Source organism: Cyrtonyx montezumae, unplaced genomic scaffold, assembly GCF_038088225.1.
Source record: "Cyrtonyx montezumae isolate F1298 unplaced genomic scaffold, pur_monq_1.0 scaffold_34, whole genome shotgun sequence".
Classification (NCBI taxonomy): Eukaryota; Metazoa; Chordata; class Aves; order Galliformes; family Odontophoridae; genus Cyrtonyx; species Cyrtonyx montezumae.
In genome coordinates, this window is record NW_027072039.1 from 3,558,260 (window position 1) to 3,579,890 (window position 21,631).

The 21,631-nt window shown below is 42.9% G+C and overlaps 2 protein-coding genes across 2 annotated transcripts in view; one reads left to right on the top strand and one right to left on the bottom strand.

The window, feature by feature from the left end:
- SNX30 (sorting nexin family member 30) overlaps positions 1-5,097 on the bottom strand; it is a 46,348-nt gene extending 41,251 nt beyond the window's left edge. Inside the window, exon 1 of the mRNA XM_065745266.1 lies at positions 4,853-5,097. Coding sequence (XP_065601338.1) covers positions 4,853-5,014 — 162 coding nt within the window. The 5' untranslated portion in view covers positions 5,015-5,097. The remainder of the gene's footprint in view (positions 1-4,852) is intronic.
- Positions 5,098-12,368: 7,271 nt separating this feature from the next.
- On the top strand, positions 12,369-21,631 carry INIP (INTS3 and NABP interacting protein). The gene is made up of 4 exons (XM_065745264.1): positions 12,369-12,563; positions 17,786-17,888; positions 19,988-20,078; positions 21,205-21,631. Exons 1-4 carry the CDS (start codon positions 12,539-12,541, stop codon positions 21,298-21,300), a joined length of 315 nt encoding a protein of 104 aa, XP_065601336.1. The 5' UTR covers positions 12,369-12,538; the 3' UTR covers positions 21,301-21,631.

The window sequence follows — 21,631 nt, forward strand, 5'->3', positions numbered from 1 at the left end:
AGTGATCAAGAGAGGTTCCTGAATACTGGGGTCGAAGGGAAAGAGAAATAACTAAGACACCACTCATCTCTCCAGGAAGGCTGATCAAGGGACCCACAGGCCAGTTGGTTTCACCTTAAGCCCTGGGAAGAACACAATATTGGAAACCTGAGTTTCTCATGTGTATGATCTCATATTCCTGTAGACTGAAACTAAGCTTGATTCATCCATCCTGACATAGTTTCATGAGTTCACCAGCTTCAGTTTTGCCTTTTTCTCCAGATTCAGTTCCTCCAAAGACTGAGAATTTACCTCAGGCCTACTTTAAGAAAAGTACATGGTGCTTGTCTAAGAGCTCTCATTTAGTCAGAAAAGGAAGAAGTTTGTAGAAGCTTAAGCAGATTTATTTTAAGCTTTTAGATTATACTGCGAACTGGTTTCATTTGTGGGTGGATGAAGAGCAATAATTAAACTAGCAACCAAGGAAGTTGGAAGCAGAGCTCCAGACTTTCAGTATATTCTTCTGTTGGGAAGTTGCCAGGCTCCCTTCCAGAATATGAGTGCTAAGTAAAAGCACTCCAGCAACTGCACAAAGTATTTATACTCAATCAGGTGCTAATACAGGCCTAAGCATTCACCAGGGTGGTAGGTGGAATCAGATGAGCAAAGGGTCACATGCAAGCAATAGTTTCCAGTTAGCGCACACAGACGTTTGCAGTTGAACTTCTAATTGCCTCCTCCATGCATTAGCTAATTTCAAGCTGTGCATTGCAAGTCTGGTAATTCACATCCAATCTGCTTGATACGCTGCCTGCAAAACAGCCTTGAAGCTCAGTTTGTCTGCCTAGTATTAACATAAGCAATCAGAGGTCACGCATATCTTCAGAGAAGGAAAGCTACATAGGTTATAGGCTACAAAACATTACCAAGATAACCAAGGGCTCTAAGAGAGGACAAGCGAATCCTCACTGAACTCCTACTCAGATTTTAGCCAACACAGCTCACACTAAGGCCTGCTGCACACAGGGAGCAGCACTGCTACATCAAAGAAGGAGCAACTGGTATGTAAGACTGGAGGGACAGGAAGAGATAGAGGTCATTATCACTGTCTCCTGCAGCCACAGTTTTTGCTTACTAACGGTCAGCAGTCTCTTCAGAATCCACGAACCTTTGGAAATGGCATAGAACAAAACTTCCATATATAGCAGCTCACCCCAATTTTTTTTTTGTAGTGGATCCATCAAAAGCTGAACCAGTGAGGTTTTCATGCTTCTCGCTGTGATACTACGCCTAAATTGTGACACAGGTGGAAGGATGAGTGCTGTCAGTCAGCAGAGAACTATTTCACTCATAGGTGAGGAAGCTGAAAGTCACAAGTTACCACTTAAACAATTTGTGAGTTCTCATAATTAGGTGATAAATCTGATTTCACATTAGATTAGTCTGTATGAAGCAGATCAAGACATCACTTCTTTTCTCTTCCAGTGAGTTAATAAAATAAAGATTTATGCACAGACTATATTGTCTTGTAAACTTGAAAGATCCAAAGAGACACTAGCACAGGAGGCATGCTAGAGCTTTTGGAGTAGTAGACAAGAACTCAGCCCTGGATGACAGGACCTCGTGCAGTAATTGCCAGACTCAAGGCAGACCATAGAAGGAACAGCCAATGCCACCACTGGGAAGCTGCTCTCATGACAGTACACTCAAGGGACTGCAAAGACAACACTAGAAGACAGCAGGAGTAAACCACACGGGACACTTCATTTCTAATTCTTAACAGCATAGTACACTTAGCAATAGGCTATTAAAGCAGCGTAACCTAGCAGGGCTGGATCCCAAGTGTTAGAGTAATTCTATATTAATTTGGTTACAATCACACAGCAGCAAACCATGTACTTCTCAACTCTGCTCTAAACCCAGCAAGCTCTTAATAATGCCTTTTATCCTCAGTGTCAGTGTTGTTCCTAGACTGTACAACAGATTCACCACTGAAAGTGACAAAATGGTGAAGCAGTCACTTAGCCACATGCAAGCAGAACTTCCCTTTTTTTTCTTTCCTCAAACGAACAAAAAAAAAATCCACACTGACACTTCCCCATTGGTCTTACCTTCCTCTGAAGAGGATCTGCTCAGAAAAGCACACCTCAGTCAGCAGGCATGCAGGCCTTCCAAAAGCTTGCTCTAAGTTTGCTCTGGACACCACCATGCACTCTGAGGGATTGCTTCCTCCTGCAATCTCAGCTGACATCAGAGGGTCAGCACTGCTGAGGTTCAGCTTCAGCAGCGTCCTTGCTTGGAGGCTGCCAAGGGTATGGGAAGAAAAAGCTGATGGAGGTCAGACATCAAGTCTAATTACACAAAGTACTGTTTATCCTGAGGGGAACAAAATGCTTCATAGAAAGATCTGGCCAATTCAGAAATACTTCAGAGATAAGAGTGCAGCTCAAATGTTTTATGTTTGTTACGGAATCACTATGAATGCTAGAGTTTTTAGCCAGATATGGCCACTTCATTTGAGACCTTGCATACTCTTAAAACAGCACTTCCCCTACAAGTCAGGACGAAGACATTATTTCAGGCAATGAATATTTTGGAGGACTCTTCATAAGATTCACAGTAGTCCACTGCTACTTACAGGGGCTCCAAACCATAGAAGCTGTAGAAAATAACACAAAAGACCTTCCCTTTCCCATGACCAACTGATCCAGTATCATCAGCCACTGTGTTTTTAAAAGAAAACTGAAGTTTTATGGGACTTCAAACTCAGACAAGGTCTAAGCAACCAGACTATTGCCAAGTTTGAAAAATAAAAACCAACCAGCAGGACTCACGCAGGCAACATTCTCGTCCTCCAAGTTTCTCTGACTCAGGATAAAGTAGCGTCCTCACTCAACCGCTCCAAAAAGGCAAGAAAGCCATGCTTTAAAGAACGCAGAGCTGTGATGGCACAGGTTCAACCACTTCAGGCTGCACATCTGTGGTGGTGGAAATTGAAGCACTACTTTAAGAGCAGACAAATTCCTTTACTCCCGCACTTTCCTGAGAGGATTCCAGTCTCGGGGCAGGAGACCTTCATCTCACAGCATTGTTTAGGAAGTATTTGCTCAATGCAGAGAAAAAGAACCCAGAAAAAGCAAGTTATGCAGTTCATGGTGATGGGTCAGCAGCTGCACTACCCTCCTACAGGCTGTCCTAACACAGACATGGCTATGGGCTGTTTCTTACAGAAGCTTACTGACTCAGAGCCGCTTCAACAAAAGAGACCAACCCACATGCGTCCTGCAATGCCAGACTCCACCACTCTCCAAGAAGATCCTTGGAAAGGCCAAGAGAATAGCTCCTATCCCTGCAACAATAAAGAATGGGTGAAAAGATTTTACTTTGAGCTGGACTTCAGTTAAGGACTTCTCTCTTTTACTCAGCTACTGGCTTTATTGCCACATTGGAAACAAGAAAACTAGCCTAGCCTTTTCAAAGGTCATCAACCCACCACCACAGATTCAGCATTAGAGGTACATCAACCACCCAGAAGTCTCTATTTACCTCTACTTATCACAGTCACTTTCCAGACTATTCACTGAGTGCAGACAGCGGAAGTTCATTACTGCCTGAAATGCATGAACACCTGTTTGCTCGCTGGAGTTTCTCATGAAGTGGTGAAGAAGTCAACTCATTTTTACTCCTGCCAGTGCTTTGTGTTTTGTGAAGAAGAAACAGCTTTCAGACAGTAGATAGTTGGACTCCTTCCATCAGAAGGATCAGGCGCTTGGCTTTTTTGCTAATTCAGCTAGAAAGAAAAAAAGAATGCTGCTCTCTTCCTACTGGAAATCCTTTTATTCCATAAGGTTCGTAACCCTGGTGCTATTTCCAGGTCAAGCACAGACCTCACTCCCTTTTTGCTTTTCCCTTTATAGCATGTCCACGCTGCAAAGCACCCAGAATGTGCAATATTACACAAAGCTACTACAAGATGGACTTCATTGTGCTGCTGGGGGAAAAATCAGCGAAAACCTTCCTGATGATAGTAAGTTGGCTTGGGGGGCAGAAATACCTCTCCAGCCTCAGTTTGCAATCAGCTGTCAACAGATGGTGGTATACTTCTCAGACACCTTTCAGCAGCAACCACAGGGGAGCTTGCTTGTGTTCTGAACGCTCAAAGCAGTGCGATACAGCCCAGGAATGAGGCTGTGTGAATGGGAAGTGGCTGCAGGACCACTGCTGTATTCTGGGGCAGCCAGAAGACCCACAAAAGGAGCCACCAACTGCCACAAATCCCATCTCACGCAGAAGAAGCACTCTCATCGCTGAGAAATCAGAAGGTCTGCGACACCCTGTAGGTAAGGCAATAGTGCTCAAAGCAAGAAAGTTGCAGCCTGCTCCCAGGAGATCCTACCTCGCTGCTTTCCAGGAACTCTGCCCACTGACACACACAGCCTTTGAGAGCAGGCAGCACCCACCATCACACCCACGACCCCACATCTGGGCAGCACGCTTCGCAGAGCCCTTCCTAACACATACCACAGGCAGGGAAGCAAACGGAAAGCAGGCTGAGGTACTCATGCAACAGCATCCTTCCACCACACTGCTGCGAAAAAGCGGGTGGGGGCTCCGCTATAGAGCAGCCCCGCGGCGAAGGACCGACACAGCCCCCAACCCCGGGAAGGCACAGCCGTGCCCCGGCACCCGCCTGCGGGAGATGGCAGCGGCCCCTTCGGTTCGCTCCCCCACCGCTCCGCGGGGAGCCGGGATGCAACCGGGAAGGGGCTGCGGGGAGGCACAAGCGCAGCCCTTCCCCCTCCGCTCCGTCCACCCCCGTCGGGCAGCGGGACCGCTCCCCATCCCCCCGGCGCTGCCCTCCGCGGGGCCGTACCTTGTCGGCGATGCTGCGGGGCAGCAGCAGATCGGGGCTGGGGGTGAGCGCCGGCCCCATCTCCTCACTGCTGGAGGTGGCCAGGGGATGCGGCATCTCCCGCAGCGATTTGGGTCCGGACGACGGGAGGGGCTTAGGAACGCCCGCCGCGCCGCCCGACATCGCGCCGGGAGCGGGCGGGAACCGCAAGGCCTCGACGGTGAACTGCGGGGCCGCGGCCGGAGCCTGCCCGCCGCCACCGCACTACGAGGCGGCGGCGGAGGAGGAGCGGAAAGAGGGCGGACGAGGAGGAGCGGGAGCAGGGCCCGCCCCTCGGGCCCCGCCGCGCCACCTGCCGCCCCGCCCCGCCGGAGGAAGGCAGCCCGGAGCGGGAGGGTGGGTTGTTTGGGGTCGTGGTGCTGAGCTACGCGTGGTGAAAGCTGCGAAAACAACGTGCTGTGCTGCTGGGCGCTGGAGAGACAGAGCGCTCGTCGTAGCCCCTTGCAGCTGTATATAGGTATGTAAAAATACGCGGACAGATGTGGCCAGTCGCAGCTCCGGTGCTGGGAAGTTTCACCCGTGTTTGGCTTCTGATGGAGTGCGGCCCGCTGCGTGGAGGTAGGCGGGGAAGCCTACAGGTGGCAGCTTGAGCAGGGCAGCGGGACACGGGCGAGAATGCTGCACTGTGGGCTTTCGTGATAAAAAGCAATAGTTCTTCCTTAGAGTCACAGAATGATGTTGGAAAAGACCTCTGAGATCATCTAGTCCAGCTGTCAGCCCATCCCCACTAATTTTGCTCCACTTAATCATGCCCTCAGTGCCACATCTAAACGTTCCTTGAACAGCTTGAGGGACAGTGACTCCACCACCTCCCTAGGTAGCCCATTCCAGCCCGTTCTCACTCTTTTGGGAAAGAAACTTTTCCTAATATCCAGCTTGACTCTGCTTTGGTGAAACTTGAGGCCGTTCCTTCTCATCCCATCACTGTTAACGAGGAGAAAAGACCAAGCCACTTCCTTTCAGGAGGGCAGTGAGGTCTCCTCTGAGCTTCTCTTTTCCAGACCAAGCAATCCCAGCTGCTCAAAAACTTTTTTCCCCATGCAGACAGCTCCAGAAACACATTGCCAGAAGAAATAATGCAGTCTCCATCCTCAGACATTTTCAAGACCTGAGCAATTGGCTTGATCTCATGCCTGACCATGCATTGAGCAGGAGATTGGAGCAGAGACCACCCAAGGTCCCTTCCAGCCTCAGTGATTATCTGACTCAGATAGTGTTTATTGCTATGGAGGTCATATGTCTGGTTTCTAAAGTGATTTTCCTGTATACAGCAATGAAGTTCCAAGATCTAGTGATTTATTTATTGGTTTAGCTGCCTGTGAATACTGTATACCAGGCAATGTGCCTCTTTGGTTACTAACCATGTTTTTCTGTGTTGCCCTGGATGGTTTCTGCCTGGAGCTTAAGCATGTCATCCTTAATAGTTCATCTGATCCAAACAACTTAGAAATACTTTCCAATATCAAACTGGACCACTGAATGCAAAATGCAAGAAGATTTGTGCACAGTAAGCTGAAGTCTGGCTGTAAAAAGGCCAGAAGACACTTACAGAAGGATTTTTTATCCAGGAAAATACAGAAACCTGATGATTAATGTGGTGATAGTCTCAAATTCTCACTATGATATTTACGTTTAAATTTCATAATTCCAGTGCCACAGAGTACACTATAAAATCAAGACACTTAACAGTTGAGCAGGACTCAATGCTACATCATTTCAGTATCAACTGAAATTAATTTGCAGCCAGGTGAAGACCCTGGTGACTGGAAAAAATAAAAATAAGAATAATAAAAGCAGTATCACATTCACTTTTAAAAAGGGTAGGAAGTATTACCCAGGAAACCATGAACCTGTCAGTCTCACTTCTGTGCCAGAGAAGATCATAGAGCAGATCCTCCTGGAAGCTTTGCTAAGGCACAGGGAATTGATAAAGGACAACCAGCATGGCTTCAGCAAGGGCAAGTCCTGCCTGAGCAACCTAGTGTCCTTGTGTGACGGAGTAATTGTGACAGTGGACAAGAGAAGAGTCACTGATGTCATCTATCTGGACTTCAATAATGCCTTTGATGTGGTCCCCCATAATATCCTTCTCTACAAGTTGGAAATACATGGATTTGCTGGGTGGATTTGATGGATAAGGAACCAGTAGCAAGGTTGTTCACAGAGAATGGTGGTGAATGATTCAGTGTCTGGATGGAGATCAGTGACAAGTGGTGTCCCTCAGGGGTCAGTCCTGGAACTGGTGCTCTTCACTATCTTTATCAGTGACATTAACAGTGGAATCAGGTGCACCCTCAGCAAGTTTGTGGATGACACCAAGCTCTGTGCTGCAGTCAGTGTGCCAGAGGAGATGGTATGCCATCCAGACAGTATGAATGTGTTATAAAAACTGTCTGGCTGCGGTGCTCAGGGACATGATTTAGTGTTGGGTTGTTATAGTTAGGGTAGTATGGCTTGGTTGCAGTTGGACCTGATGATCCTGGGAGGTCTTTTCCATGCTGAGCAATTATATGATTCTGAGGAGTAAAGATAAGACTGAAGGACAGATGCTTACCTCCTTCCCATTTCACTGAGTACTAAGGGTGCAAGTAACCCTCTAGGCAGCAACCTATATATAATAATGATACATACTTCAAGTAGTAAATACAAACTGTCCTGCTGAGAACAGAAAGATTGTCAAAATCGTGAATCACATCTAAAAATACATTAAACTTGTAATCTGAAAAGAGTGAAACTGGCTGACCTCTTCTTTGCTGTTTTCTCTCCAGCTTTGTGTGACACACTGAAGTTGTTTTTTTAGCTTCTTCTTCATCCGTGATAGAATTTTATTTAACTTGACCTATGGCAATCTTTTTGTAATCATCAGATACCACAAACTCAACACTTGATTCAAAAAAACGGAAGCTACAGAAAGACAGAAAAGACATAACTAACTAGTGATGGCTTGAAAATTATCAACAGAGGCTGTAAGCAACTTGAAATATTTTGTATATAAAATAAAGCAAAAGAAAAGAAAGGAAAAGGGGAAGGGGGAGAGGGAAAAGGAAAGAGGGGAGGAGGGGGGGGGGGGGGGGGAAAGAAAAAAAAGTTTGTAATGTAGCTGACTTCCTGTAGGAAAATTCTTCCACACACAAATAGAAAACCTCTAAATGCAACAGCATGTGGGTTATCTGGCTCCAACAGCAGGCACAAGAATGTACACCCAAAAGCTGAGGAAGGAAAGTATATCTTTTCTTAGTAGTAGCAGCACCGAAATAAATAAAATGTCTCAGTTCTGCTAAGAAGTCGTGACTGATGAAAAAGATGATAATGTTCCAGTCTCCATTTCCTTCTCCATACCACTAAATGCAGTGGTGTTCTTTTGTGACTGTTTATGACTGTTCCTTGTCATGGTTCTTGTAAGTTTTCATTTTGTTAAATATTCTGCCAGCATATTGAAACATTCAACCAACAGAATTAAAATATAAAACAGAATCAAAATCAGTGAGTGGCTAAACAGAGACTGAAATTCACTGCCTATCTCATAACTCATACTAACTGGAAAAAGATGGTACGTTCTCCTGGCAAAATCTTAACTATTTCTTATGGTTACATCATTTCAACTGAAAAGAGAAAAAAAAATACAACAGAGATGTCTATAGTGCTAATGAGGAAAGAAGAAGGAAGGAAGACAAACAGTAGATTTGGGGATCAAGAATCTCACGAATTCAAGACAAAGGTCACCAAGTTTCATGTGTGGGTTTTTTTTTTTTTTTTTTTTTTTTTTTTTTTGTTGTTTTGTTTCTGAATAGTTCTACCTCTGAATCACTGAAATAAAAATCCTGCAGGCCATCTCCACAGATTTTTACCAGGTTAAATTGAGAGGTGAAAGACCTAAAGGCTGCCTTTTCATTCCTGCTAGTCCTGTAGGGATACAGCAAGGCTGCACAGGAATGCTTCCATAGCTCCATTATGGCAGGGTTAGTTTAGGAAGTACTCTTTGCACTTTTGGTCTTCAGCTGTATCTTCTCATCCAAGGTTGAGGTACATTACTACTAGGAATCTCTGGCACCAAATGGAGAGCATCCTGTATATGTTAGAGAAAGGGAATTTTGAACAGACACCACACAGAGCTATTGACTTATACTGTGTACTAGATATACTCGGGGTTGGGCTAGATAATCTCTAGAGGTCCCTTCCAACCCCTACAATTCTGTGATGCTGTGATACTTACAGCTTTTGGAATAGAAACAATTTGGTAGTGGATTCTGAGAACTGGGTGCTTTCAGTATTGTCTTTCAAAGTCCTCCAAAAAGGAGTATTTTTTGCTTTAAAACAATCCTAAATTTAAAGTTAGTTGACATACAATAGCAAACACGCTATCTGACAGCAAAACAATTTAGTTGCAAAGTACTTTCCTTTGTGGCAAGGACTGGAGCAGCTACTCACCAGTAATGGAAAGCGACCTGTAGGATAAGCTATTTACAAATTTAAAGATAAGCAGCACCAGTGGGTTACAGCTGTCCTGATCTGGATTGCCAAGTGCTCAATAATACCACTTAGGATGTTTTTATAATGGCAGATGGCTTCTTAAGTGCTCAGAATGAGTCTGAAAAGGGCTCCTTTAGCTCTTGCAGAATATTCCTTTTCTAATGCATCTTCATTGCACTGTTCAGATAACGAGACACAGAATACCAACTAGATTTAAAATGACTAGCAACAGGCGATCTTCAGGTTGAATTTATTTTCCAGACCAGTCATTGAAAAACCACTTGCTTTTCATCATGAGGTATTCTATTTAAAGCCTAAATGATATGATTCTTCTGTATAGCACACTCCAGACTGTACAGACAACAAACACCAGGGTAGATCAGAGCCCGCACCAGTCAGACACTTAGGCTTGTCTGGCAGTTGTCTTTTCTGCTGTTGAGAGCCACTCCTGCATACTTCTATCTTTTCTCACACTTGCTTTACTTTGAGAGGATAACCTTAGCATCTGTCTGCACATGAGTATATATGATACTGAATGAAAAACGACCATTCTAGAGGATGTTCAAAAATTAAAACTCAGCTGTATTGTTGAAAAAAAAACAACAAAAAAAAACCCCCTCCTTTCTTCCCTGTGCTATTACAGCTCATGTCTTTCACTGCAGAGATTGAAGAGAGCAGGCTTTTGCACTCAAGCCATTTAAATCCTATGCACATACTTGACTCTGCATACAGATGTGATCGTTCCTAGACAACAATGGTATTCATGGACATATTTAAACTAATGGGTATGCTTTGCTGCATCAAAAGCCTTCAAAGCTGTCACGTTTGATGGGGAAGCAATAAACAGGACTGTGGAAAGATTGCACTTGGGATAGATAATAGAAGCAATCAAATGAAAAATCAAATGTTCAACCATAGAGGACTCCAGCTATAGCAACAGTATCTCAAGGCAACTGATTATTAAAAAAATAATAATAAAACCTAAAAAAACAAACAAACAAACAAAACCCCACCATATAAAATGATTAAAAACTCTTCAAAACATTTTGAAATTGATGGTCTGCATATGTGTGTGACACCCACAATAGGAAATAAAAGGTGCTGTTTAGTATGGATCTGTATGAGTAGCACTGCCAGTTTCAAGAAAGTGCACCCCATAGAAGGCCCTGGCTCAAACCAAGCTCATATGCTGCATTTTCACTTCAGCCAAAAAATGGGCGAATCATTTCTTTACCTCGGCTTTGAGCTTACCTCATCTGATAGCTGCTACGTATGTGCTACATTTTATAAACTTTTTGATTATGGTGAACACCAAGGAAGAATTTCAGGGAAAATGAAAGTACCCTGATGTACCAGCGATTAGAATTCATTCCTTTCAAGGGTTACCTTCATTCCTATTTCTGTAGCCCAAAGAGGAAATTAATTTGCTGATAAGAAACTTCTTCTAAAGCCAGTCATTTAACTTGAGGCAGCACTGGGTTTCCAGACGGATGCTTGAAGTTAAGACTGTCATTAATTTTCCTCATACTTCTACAGAACTGTCTCAGCCTTTTTGCAATTGAGTTTCCTTGCTGATAACTCCACGTCTTTGCCTTGCTATCTTTCCTTTTTCTACCCTCTTTCTTTGCTCCTGGCCAAGAACCACGGTACATTCCTTAAACTGTGTCACCAGTGTTAGCTGTGTTTTAGAAGAGCTCAGCCTGTTTAATTGCAACTTTCCAGAATCACTTACACCTTCACCCTGGCACGAACGTGCAGTGAAATACATCAGGTTTAGATCATCATCTCGTGCTCTGCATCGTTCTCCACCCACAGGGCTTCTCAACAATTAAGGATGGTATCCAAAACCTGTAGACAAAGTAAACCACAGATCTAGACAATATAATTAAAAATGAGAAAAAATAGAACATACAGTAACTCTCAAGAGACAATGAGTATTTAAACAAATAATAACAAGAAAATCAGAGGGAAGGAACTCAGCTGTTTAGACAAAGGGATTTGGAAATGATGCTCCTATGTGCATAAAGCAATGATGTTTACCTTCAGCAGTATTAACATGACTTTAGTAGTCCCAAAGCAAACAGAAAGCTCCCTGTGACTGGCAGCTATTTGCTGGTTGCTCGAGCACTGGTTGGGGTTTTCACCAACACACAAACACACAGAAACAGGTTTCACCAGGCAAGCAGTCTGGGTAACCAAATCTGCAAGTCACAAGTCTCTAGATATACATCTACCCATTTTTAAAGTTCTCGTTCCTTAGTGAGGTTTTGAAAAGCAAGTTGTATATCCCCCAAAAACGTTACCTCCACGTAATCAGCTCAGTCTGCAACAGAAGTTTGGGAAAAAAAAATAAATAAATGTCAGCTCCCTTCCACAACTAAGTATATATTTGGTTGTCCAAGATAGTGGAACAGCATGGCATTTGGCAGCCACTCTCTCTGCATTCTTACCAAGATGAGTAATTCCATCTCAAGTAAAACAACTCTGGCTTTAACAAACCCTTGTTCCACTTTAACCCCGGACGCTGGCGAGCAGCTCGGAACTTGTAAGGCTTGGTGAAGCGCATCAACTGTTGACCAAAGGGGCGGCTGCCAAGGCTCGGAGCTCAGACCACTGCCCACGCAGCCCACACGCGAGCACAGCCCACGCCACGCGCACCCATCTCAGCCCTCATTGCATAGCAGCCAGCGGCGAGCCCACCGGGGCGAGGGCACGCCCACTCACTGTCTTCGAAGCCGATTGGCCAGACGGACACGTCCGTCAAGCATGAGCACGTGACGCGTTTCTGCGCCTCCCGGATGGATAAGGCGGAGCGCCGTGGGGGGGGCGGGGGGGTGGAGGTTCGTCGCTCAGCTTGTGACGTCACGCAAAGGTCAGTGTGTGCCGAGAGCTGATTGGTCGTGGCTGCGCGGCAGCGGGTGGGGCGAGATGACCGAGGGCACTTCCGGTGCGTGGGGGGAGGGGACGCGAGTGGGTGTGGAGGAGAAAGGGAAATGGGGGAGTTCGCTCCCGGGGCGGGAAGCTGAGGGGGTTAGGTCAGCTGGCGCTTTCAGCAGCTGCGTGGTGGATTTAGATCCGAACTCCGAAAGGAGAAGTGCTTAACCTGCGCTGGGCCTGTTTTGCAGGTATCAGTGGGGTTAACGTTTGAGCTGAGTGAAAATAACCCAGAGCTGAAGGATGGCAGCGAATCCCTCGGGACAAGGTAGGCTCTTACAGGACGGCTCTGAGAAGAGCGTCTGTCGAAGCACGCATTAATGTGTAGACAGGGCAAAGCAGGGAAGGAAGGTGGGGCTGGAAGTGGCGAAATGTGAGAAAGCTCCTGGAGAAAGGCACAAGGGGTGGTTGGCAGCGAGGTATAGCCTAGAATAAGACAAATAAAATCGTAATTATGCTCCCCGTGGAGTGCTGTGGGGAGTTTCTTTGAAGAGCGACACATCAGTATTGGTTCATTAAAGACATGGAAATGGTCCATCCATAGGGCTGAGGCACTTGGGATTGGGAGTGTTGTCTCGGACAACTGAAAGAGGGGCTTAAATCGCCCTCTAGAGGTGCCTTCTGGAAGACTTAATCGAGCTCTGAAGCTTTTCTCACCTGTGGGAAATTAAAGGCCAAATAAACCTCCAAGATATGGTTATCTGTTGACTGTGAGAAGTGAATTCAGTTTCACGTTGTTGTGTCAGTACACTTACCAGGAGGGCAGACCTACGGAGCTCGCTGCTGTCAACACTGAGCATAGAAACTCTAAGGGCTACCAGGCCCTTATCTTGTAGCTGCTTTTCCTTTTCTCTGTGATTTCAAAATTCAAAATAAACACAGAGGTGTGTTGGACCAAAAGACGTATTTTACTCACTGCTTGACCAAAATAAGGTAGTTTTAACAAAGTTCATTGGGATTCTGTGGAAATGCTGAGAGTAAAAGAGTACAGCAGATAGCTGTCCTGTTACAAATTTGAAGGCTTTTGTAATAGCGACTCTTGTTTTTGTTTGTGAGTACCAAGACAAAATCAATTCAAGTAATAGGATGTCATTTAGAGTTAAAAGCTACTTTTTCTTAAATATTTTCTTAATTATTCTTAAAAATAATAAATTTCTTAAATATGTGTGTGAATTTACTAGGAAGGAGTGGGGCAGTTTTAGTGTCAGAGTCCTTTGGGTTTGCTTCCCTCAGAATTCTGTATGCTGTGTTCAACATACACTTAACAGATTAGGGCTGCTGAATTTTTCTGCATTTTTCTCCTGAGCAGATATAGTCCAATGCTATTCAAGTAATTCATTCTGTCATTTCCATCTTGGACAAAAAAGAAAGGAGGTATTTTCTGAAACACTCCTTGGAAAAGTGTTCTGAACACAAGAACTTACTCAGACTTCAACTGCATTCAGAACATTTAATCATAATTGGTTATTTTCTTAGATGGACTTAATGCAGTTTCCTGATGGTTGCAGACTCAGATTGCAAAGGTCAAGAGTTTCTGGACTAGACATCCTTAAGCTCACAGACCTCTGTTACAAAAGCATTCCTTTTATTAGAATTTCAAAGATGAAAAGCTGCAGCTGTTTGGTACAGGAAAACCAGATAAGACTTAAGGAAAGCCTCACTTTCAGGGCTTTATTACCACGTGAAACTTACTACAGCATTAGAAAAACCAGTTTCTGATTTTATAGAATGTTATTCTTGGTAATAGGATGCTGCAGCAGTAGCACCTCACAGTACTTAATAAGCAGTGTGCATTAATGAGATTGCTGTTGTAAGGCTTTTGTTTGTGCACAGCAAGAGCAGAGCTCAGCTAGCATACTGCTGCATCAAAGATTTCACTGCATGTGTAGGGTCCCATGGGGAAGCCCCCTGGTGCTGCAGGAGGAACTGTATTTCAGATCCCCACAGATGGAAGCAATAGAGGTTCTCCTTCAGACAGGGCTGAATGATTCCAGGAAGAAGAGTTCTGGCACAATGGAAGAAACAAGCTCTTGAAATAAGATTGCAAGCTTCAAATTGGAGCAATTCTACAAAATCTTTTTCTGTCCTGGTGTTTGTTCACTGTTTTGTCTTTGAGCACATTAATGTTTCACAATCTGAGCAGGTACATTCAGTGTTCTGTTTGCACACTCCTGGAAGATTATTATATCATCTACAAACTGCTCTGCTCTGTATCTCAGTCTGATCTGTGTGCAAGTGCAGTGCCCAAGGGCTGTAGCAGATCTCATCCCAGAGCAAATTTGCAGCCATAAAGCAATCAATGTCTAACATTCACTGGTGCATGCAGCTATTCATCAGAGAGACAGATGAGGTATTAGTGTATGCTTTGTTAATTAACTGGATTGCTAGTATGTTGTTTGTTTCACAGTTATATACAATCTATATGAAACCACATCAGAATGGAAGTTGTTACTGTTAACACAGTATAATGATTAATGATGTTTTGTTAAGCCACCATCCACAGGGAGATGAGAAAATCAGAGATGATTTGTCATCTTCTGCCTTTTGTGTGCAGCACAGGGTGGTAGTAAACTTCTGCAGCTTCTACACAGAGCACTTAATAAAATGCTTGATGTCAGAAATACAGATGTAACAAAGAGCAGGTTTAAACTTGCAATATCTTTAATCTGGGACCTTGGCACTGAGTTTAGGTACTCAGCTTGGCATCCAACACTGCCATTGATCTGCTTAGCTGCTAAAAAAGAGTTGGTAATTTTGTGTATGAACTCTTAAATTTGCAAAGCAGAGAATACTCATGAACTGCTCAGCAGTCGTGCAACTCCTCCCAGTTAAAAGCAGAGTCTAAACTTAAAGCTTTAATAAGGATTGCTGTGTTTGAGATTCAGATCTTCTCTTAGGTGTGTCATAACTGAGGATGGCTTTTTTTTGGTATATTTTACATATTTTGTACCAGAAAGCGAAATAAAAGCTACAGATGGAAGATTACTTTCCTTACAGTTCAGATAGGAAACTTATTTAGCTGTTTCACTTTGGTCTTCACTGAAGTGCTGTAGAGACCTGGGAAGGGAAAATCTAAAGGGAAATGTCATGCAATCTGTCAGATGTGGTGAATGATTTTGTAAGGATGCCAGTTTTTTCTCACTAAACTGAATTTCTTATGCCCCACTCTCTCAATTCTTAACTTTTATACAGCAGGTTTTATTTTGCTTTAAGAACAAGTTAAAAATACTGCTGGTAGGATCTTCATGGTACTCAGTTGAGGAAATAACTTGTACATGTTGGATGTCTCCTTCCATTTTACCAAGTAAGGTTTTTTTTCTGTTTATCATTGACAAATTGTCATAAATAATTTTTTCAGTACTGTGGATGGGTAATGATGGAGTTATGGAGCAAACTATTACTTTAAGTTAATAAAGCTATCAGAGGAGAGAAGGGGGAGAGAGATCTTGAGGAACTGTGAATTACTTTCTGTAGATTCTGATATATGCTGCTATAGCAAGACATGCACTAAAAGGAGAGATCCAAGTCTCTCTTGGTTTCTGATTGTAGTCCAAAAACAGCAAATAAAATTTTATTCTTACATGTGTGTTAATGCTGTCTGAATCATAACATCTGCTTCATGATAAGTGCAAGTACATTCAGTCCTTTTTTAGCTGATATTAACATATTAAAAAGTGATCTCCTTTTTCTTGTCTGAGTCAACATGTTGTCTGACTTCCAGGCATGTGCTCAGAATTATGCATGGGTAATATGTTGAGGTGGGTTTTTTTTGTTTTTTTTTGTTTTGTTTTCCTCATGAAAACTGTGTAGAATGTGCATACAGGCTTGATGACCTTAGCTTGGGCTCTTTTAGAAGTACTTTAGTTACTGTGTTGTTTCCAGAATTCATGATAAATAATTGTCTGAGCTAGCTGCAATTGAGAACTGCTGAATTGTATCTTGTTGGCAAGATCTCACAGCCCTTGGGTCTCTCAGAGCACACCTGTTATCTTTCAAAAATTTTGAGCTCGTTTTTTCTCAGTTTTGAGCTTATTACTGTTGCTTTTTCTTTTTTAAATCATTTATCTGCTTTTTAGGTAGGGTACATAGAAGATCTGAACTAATATGCTTAGGAAAGTGAGAATTTAAGTGGAAATGATGCATCATGTGAAAGAGAGAAAGCAAATATGAAAATAGCAATTAATTACGTTTTAATTTAAAAACTTTTAAGAAATGTAAAGATGATTTTGGATGACCTTACCTAATAAGACAGTAAATATAATCAGATGGCTTAGCTCCTTGAAGACAGCAAGAACTGGGAGGTACAGAGGCTTGGGGTGCATGTGTTAGGCACAGGGAAAGGTGAGGCTTTAGTAGGAACCCAGTAAGGCTGCAGGTTATTATGCATGGCATATTCAGAGGGCAGTGAGGCCCTGGCACAGCTGCCCAGAGAAGCTGTGAGTGCCCCATCCCTGCAGGTGCTCCAGGCCAGGTTGGATGGGGCCCTGCTGCACCCTGACCTGCTGCATGGCACTGATCCCATGGCAGGAGATTGGGGCTGTGTGGGCTTTGAGGTCCCTTCCAACCCAACCATTCTGTGAGTCTGTAATGTAATAGTAAGCAGCAGCAACAGGCACCTGCACATCTGGTTTGTTTGGTAGCCACCATGTAGATAATAGATGAGTGAAATCATTTGTTGTGTTAGAGACTTGTGTAAGTACAGCTGTTGGACCACATCCTTGGTTAAACAGGTTTGAAAATACATGAATAACAGCTATTTTAGGCATTTTCTGAAGTCTTTCAACCACACTACTTCTTCATGTCTTCTCTAGCATACAAGGTCCCTTTCTGCTTTTGGTGAATGGTATACAAAGCTACTGTCTCATCTTGTGTACAGACAAGTAAAATTTTGCTTCTCAATTCTATCAGAGTGGGTATTCTTCATACTCAGCATAAGGGCACGGTGTATGCAGAAGGATATTAGAACTGAAACCTTTCTGCATGCATGGAATAGCAGTCACTTTTTGTACAAGCACATATGCAGGCTTATTGGTGGTCTCATCCGTATTGCACATGTAAAAATTGTACTACAGTTTGAGGACACTGGCATGAGAAATTACACCCTGGGACTATGTTATATATTACACTGTTATTGTACTTTGCTTGACTGCAATTTAAATGTAAAACCTGGTAAGTTTAGCTTTCCTTTGAAAGGAAGGTTATTTGATCCTGTACCATGGATGTAGCTCCAGAAGTGGCTTGGGAAGAGGTAGGGTCTAACTTGAGATAGAAACCTGTATTAATATGTATGATAGCTTAAGGAAGCTATTTCAGGTTGTAAAATGATAAGAAGAGAATTTAACCTTCTGATTAATAGCATTTTGGATGGGAGTAAAGCTTTGAAGATTAGTGTATTCATCATAATGTCATATTGCACAGAGATTTTTAATGCTCAGATGGGCCACAGAAATCAAGTAAACCTTTCTAATACTTTTCTGTCATTCTCACCAGGTTTCCAGAATAAAAACAGGGTTGCAATCCTGGCAGAACTAGACAAGGAGAAGAGAAAATTACTTATGCAAAACCAGTCTTCCACAAATCACCCTGGAGCCAGGTATTTTATGTTCAGAGACCTGTTTGGACATCACTGGTTAAATCAGAGGGTGAGGGGGAAGGGGGAGGAGGAGGAAATGCCTGACGAGGAAATAAACTCACTGAAACTCTTACCAGTAGTGTTTCCTAGCCATCCTCAGTAATCAGTCCGAGATATCTTGCATGCTAGGAGTGCATTAATATTTAAAATTGTTTACCAGCAGTGAATTTTGGCTTGCTTAATTTCCTTTTGAGAGGAAGAGAAACAGACTTCGGTTGAGCAAGCCTACTTCAGGAGTTAGGAAGCAAGTACCTAGAAAGCATTTGTTATTAGTGTGAGCTGAAATGCTCTAAGGAGTGCAGGGAGCATGTGATGAGCTTCAAGGTACTGCACATCTAGAGAACAGTTCTTAAAGGGAGTTAACCTTGAAACTCCCTGCATTCAAGACAAAGTCAGCATACTGATGCTGATTTTTTGAAAAAAAGAATGGTTCTGCACATTAGATGGAATTATCTAAATTGAGTTTAGAAGTTTTATTTCCTTAAACAGGAGATATCCCAATAAAAAAATGGATTCTTGTCCTGAATCTGTAGCTAGAAGATCTCACACCAGCTTATGTGAAGAAATTGAGAATGTTGTGCTTTGGGGCCAGCATGAATCACATGCAATCCCATATTCTAGACACACTGTTACATAGAATATCTCTACAATAGTTAGGTATTTTGAACACAGACTGAGTGCTGCCTGACACTTTCTTGAAAGAGATTTTAGGCCACCTTTAATTCTTCCTCACTGAATATTTGAAATCACCTCAGTCAGATCTCTTCTGTAACTCAGTACACAGCTGTGATTCCAATACGATTATTGATTATGAAGGAAAATAGAAAGTCACACCATTATGTACAAACTCTTTCAGGCAAAAATACTTCCAAGCTTCCCTGCAGGTCCAGCAGATTTTCAGGAGTGCTTGTTTGGTTTCTTTTTCATGTAACAAAATAAACATTATGCTGGTGAGTGGGATGAAAAGCTGCTGTTTTCAAAGGGGACAAAGCAGTGGTCACTGCTTAATCTCAAGAGAAAAGTCATACTGGAAAGTTAGAGGATATAGAACTGAGTGCAACATAAACATCTTTGAAATTAGTGAAAATGTTATCTCCTAAATAAAATCAGTACTCTTTCCAGCAGTGATGCTTATCTTCACTTTTGTCATGATTTCATTTTACATTTAGATGATTGTTACTTGACTTGCATTATACTTCTTCAGCTCATCTTGTCCTGAGATGTTTTTTCAAAAGCAGCCACGCTCATGAAACATGGTTTAGTAAATCAGCTGTTGACATTATTGCTGCTAGGAAAAGTCAGCTGCTAAGTTTCTTTGGATCCCTTGTGGTCCTTGATACTTTTTTTTCTGAGTGAGCAGAGCTGGACTTTGGGCACTAGTATCTTGAACCAGTTTGAGAGACAGTTGTCAGCTGCCTTTCACTACATGAAATGCCCTCTAATGGCAGTCTTCACTGATTTTTATCTGGAGGATGACTGCTCATTTTAATTACACAGAGAAGGGGAAAACGTCTCCTTTTAATTTCTTATGTTTGCTTAGCAAGTTGAATTATTCAAAACAATTAAAAAAAGCAAACATAAACTAATTTGAAACCTAGTGTAAGCTGCACTGAGATAAGCAAAATCAGTTTTGCATACCCTAAGCTGTTGTTGTCATTGTTTCTGAAGATTGCAGAGCTCTTGTAAGTGCTTCTGTTTGCAACAGTGATTCAGGACAACTATGGAGTGACTGAGAAACGCTGAAAGCACGAAGCTGCAGTTCTGAAAACTGCTGATGATCAGTTCCCACTTGTTCCACTGACTTTAGTGGGGCTTCACCACTGGGCAAGATCCACAGCAGGCTTCAGGACTTCCAGGTTTAGTTTGTCATCAGCTGGTTTTGCTAGGTCACGTGATGCAGCTGTGATCACTCAGTTTTTCCCTTTCTCACTTAGGTTAACAAATAGCAGTTTTCCTGACAATGTTAAAGTCAAGCCATGAGTCCAGTAAATCCTAACCTGTGGAAGTTCTGGCAGTTTTATCTGTGGGTGTGTATCTCATAATCTTGTTCTTTTTTGCAGCATTGCACTTGCAAGATCACCTTTAAACAAGGATTTCCGTGACCATGCTGAGCAACAGCACATTGCAGCTCAGCAGAAGGCTGCACTGCAGGTAAGCTAATACAGGAGGGTTTCCTCCAGCTTGGCTCCCTTTCAGGTGTGCATCCCTTCAAAGAGCAGCCCTGCTCCTAGGGAGAAGGAAAAAATCTGTAGCAGTTAGGTTTCACAAGTTTTTCACAAGTGAAGTTTTGTCTTTTGTTATGAGCTTAAAGCTGTCAGCTTCCCTCTGAACCTGACTGTGGGAATGTAACCTATAGCATAAGCACAAACATTTTGTATGTCTCCATCAGTTTCACTCAGGCTTAGGAATGCCTCTTGGATTGCAGGGAGAGCATAAGTGGGTACAACTTTCCTTGTTTGAGTCTTAGTGGGTGCCAAGTAAATAACCTGCAGTTCTTGAGTGATACAAGCAGAAGACTTGGAACTTTTACATTTGCAGACTATTTTGCTTATGTTGGGTGAGGTTGATTTCAGTGTTGAAATCAGAAATTGGGCAAGAAAGCCAGAGCATGGCCACGTGTTTTCTTGCTGTTTCTGCATGACTTGGCAGAGAGCACAGGGAAAAAAAAATGGAGGTGCATACTAATGACCCTGTTTATGTATCTTATGCTTTGTTGTATTCCTTTTAAGTGTTAAAGACTGGGCAATCTGTGGCCTTTGGAGCAGAAAGGGCTGTATAGGATTGTACAAAGGCTGTCTAGGGCCATGAGCAGCATATGTCCCCTTCTGGTTAGCAAGCATAGGTACATCACTTGAGTGGAATGCTGATGTCCCAGAAGTGTGCCTGACTGTATGGCATCTGTACCTGCAACCTCGGGCTGTGTGAGAGTACTGATGCACACTTCTGGTATACAGACACACGTGACATCTGTCATGTACCAAGATGTGTAAGTTAGTTATTGATGGGAGTGGAAGCATGAGGTCTTTGACAAGAGAGGCCAGGAGTTCATCTGCCATTCTCTTTACCTTTATGGGATTTCAAGAGAAGAGAGCAGTAGGGAACAGCCACGTTAATACAGTTGATTCTCAACTGTCTCATTTAAAATGCTGTCATTGCAATGTCAGAGCTGAAGAGCAGACTGAAAGAAATACGTAATTAATACTGCAGAAACTATGGTATTGAATTGTGAGAGTGCTACAAGGAGTTTCACTTTTAACAGATATTTTTCTTTCTCCAGCATGCGCATGCACATTCCTCAGGATACTTCATAACTCAAGACTCTGCATTTGGAAATCTTATTCTTCCTGTCTTACCTCGACTTGAGGCAGAATGAGTGATGCTGTTTCTCAGAACTGCAAAGTCTGATTTTAGCCCCAGCAAGGGCTGTCTGAACTTTTAATTCGTTTATTTTTGAATCTTAAATCCTACTCCATTCTGGATTCTTGTGGTTGCCTTTGGAAGTGCAAGCTCAGCTGATGAAAAAGCAGTGTTTTTGAACAGAAATTTTTATTCCATATTTCTGGCTGAAGTCAGACTTAAGTCCTCCGTAGTGTATCAAGTGCATGGTGCTTTCTCATTTCTTCCTTTTTAAATAAATGTCCAAGCCAGAGTCATCAAGAGATGTACACAATAATAAAGTTCATAAACGCTGACAAAGAATACAA

What these genes read in the sequence shown, in the direction of transcription:
- INIP (XM_065745264.1), top strand. Translation starts at nt 12,539, where the DNA reads ATGGCAGCGAATCCCTCGGGACAAG. An exon ending in AGCGAATCCCTCGGGACAAG is followed by an intron (nt 12,564 to 17,785) that starts GTAGGCTCTTAC and finishes CATTCTCACCAG; the next exon opens with GTTTCCAGAATAAAAACAGG. An exon ending in AGCAGAAGGCTGCACTGCAG is followed by an intron (nt 20,079 to 21,204) that starts GTAAGCTAATAC and finishes TTCTTTCTCCAG; the next exon opens with CATGCGCATGCACATTCCTC.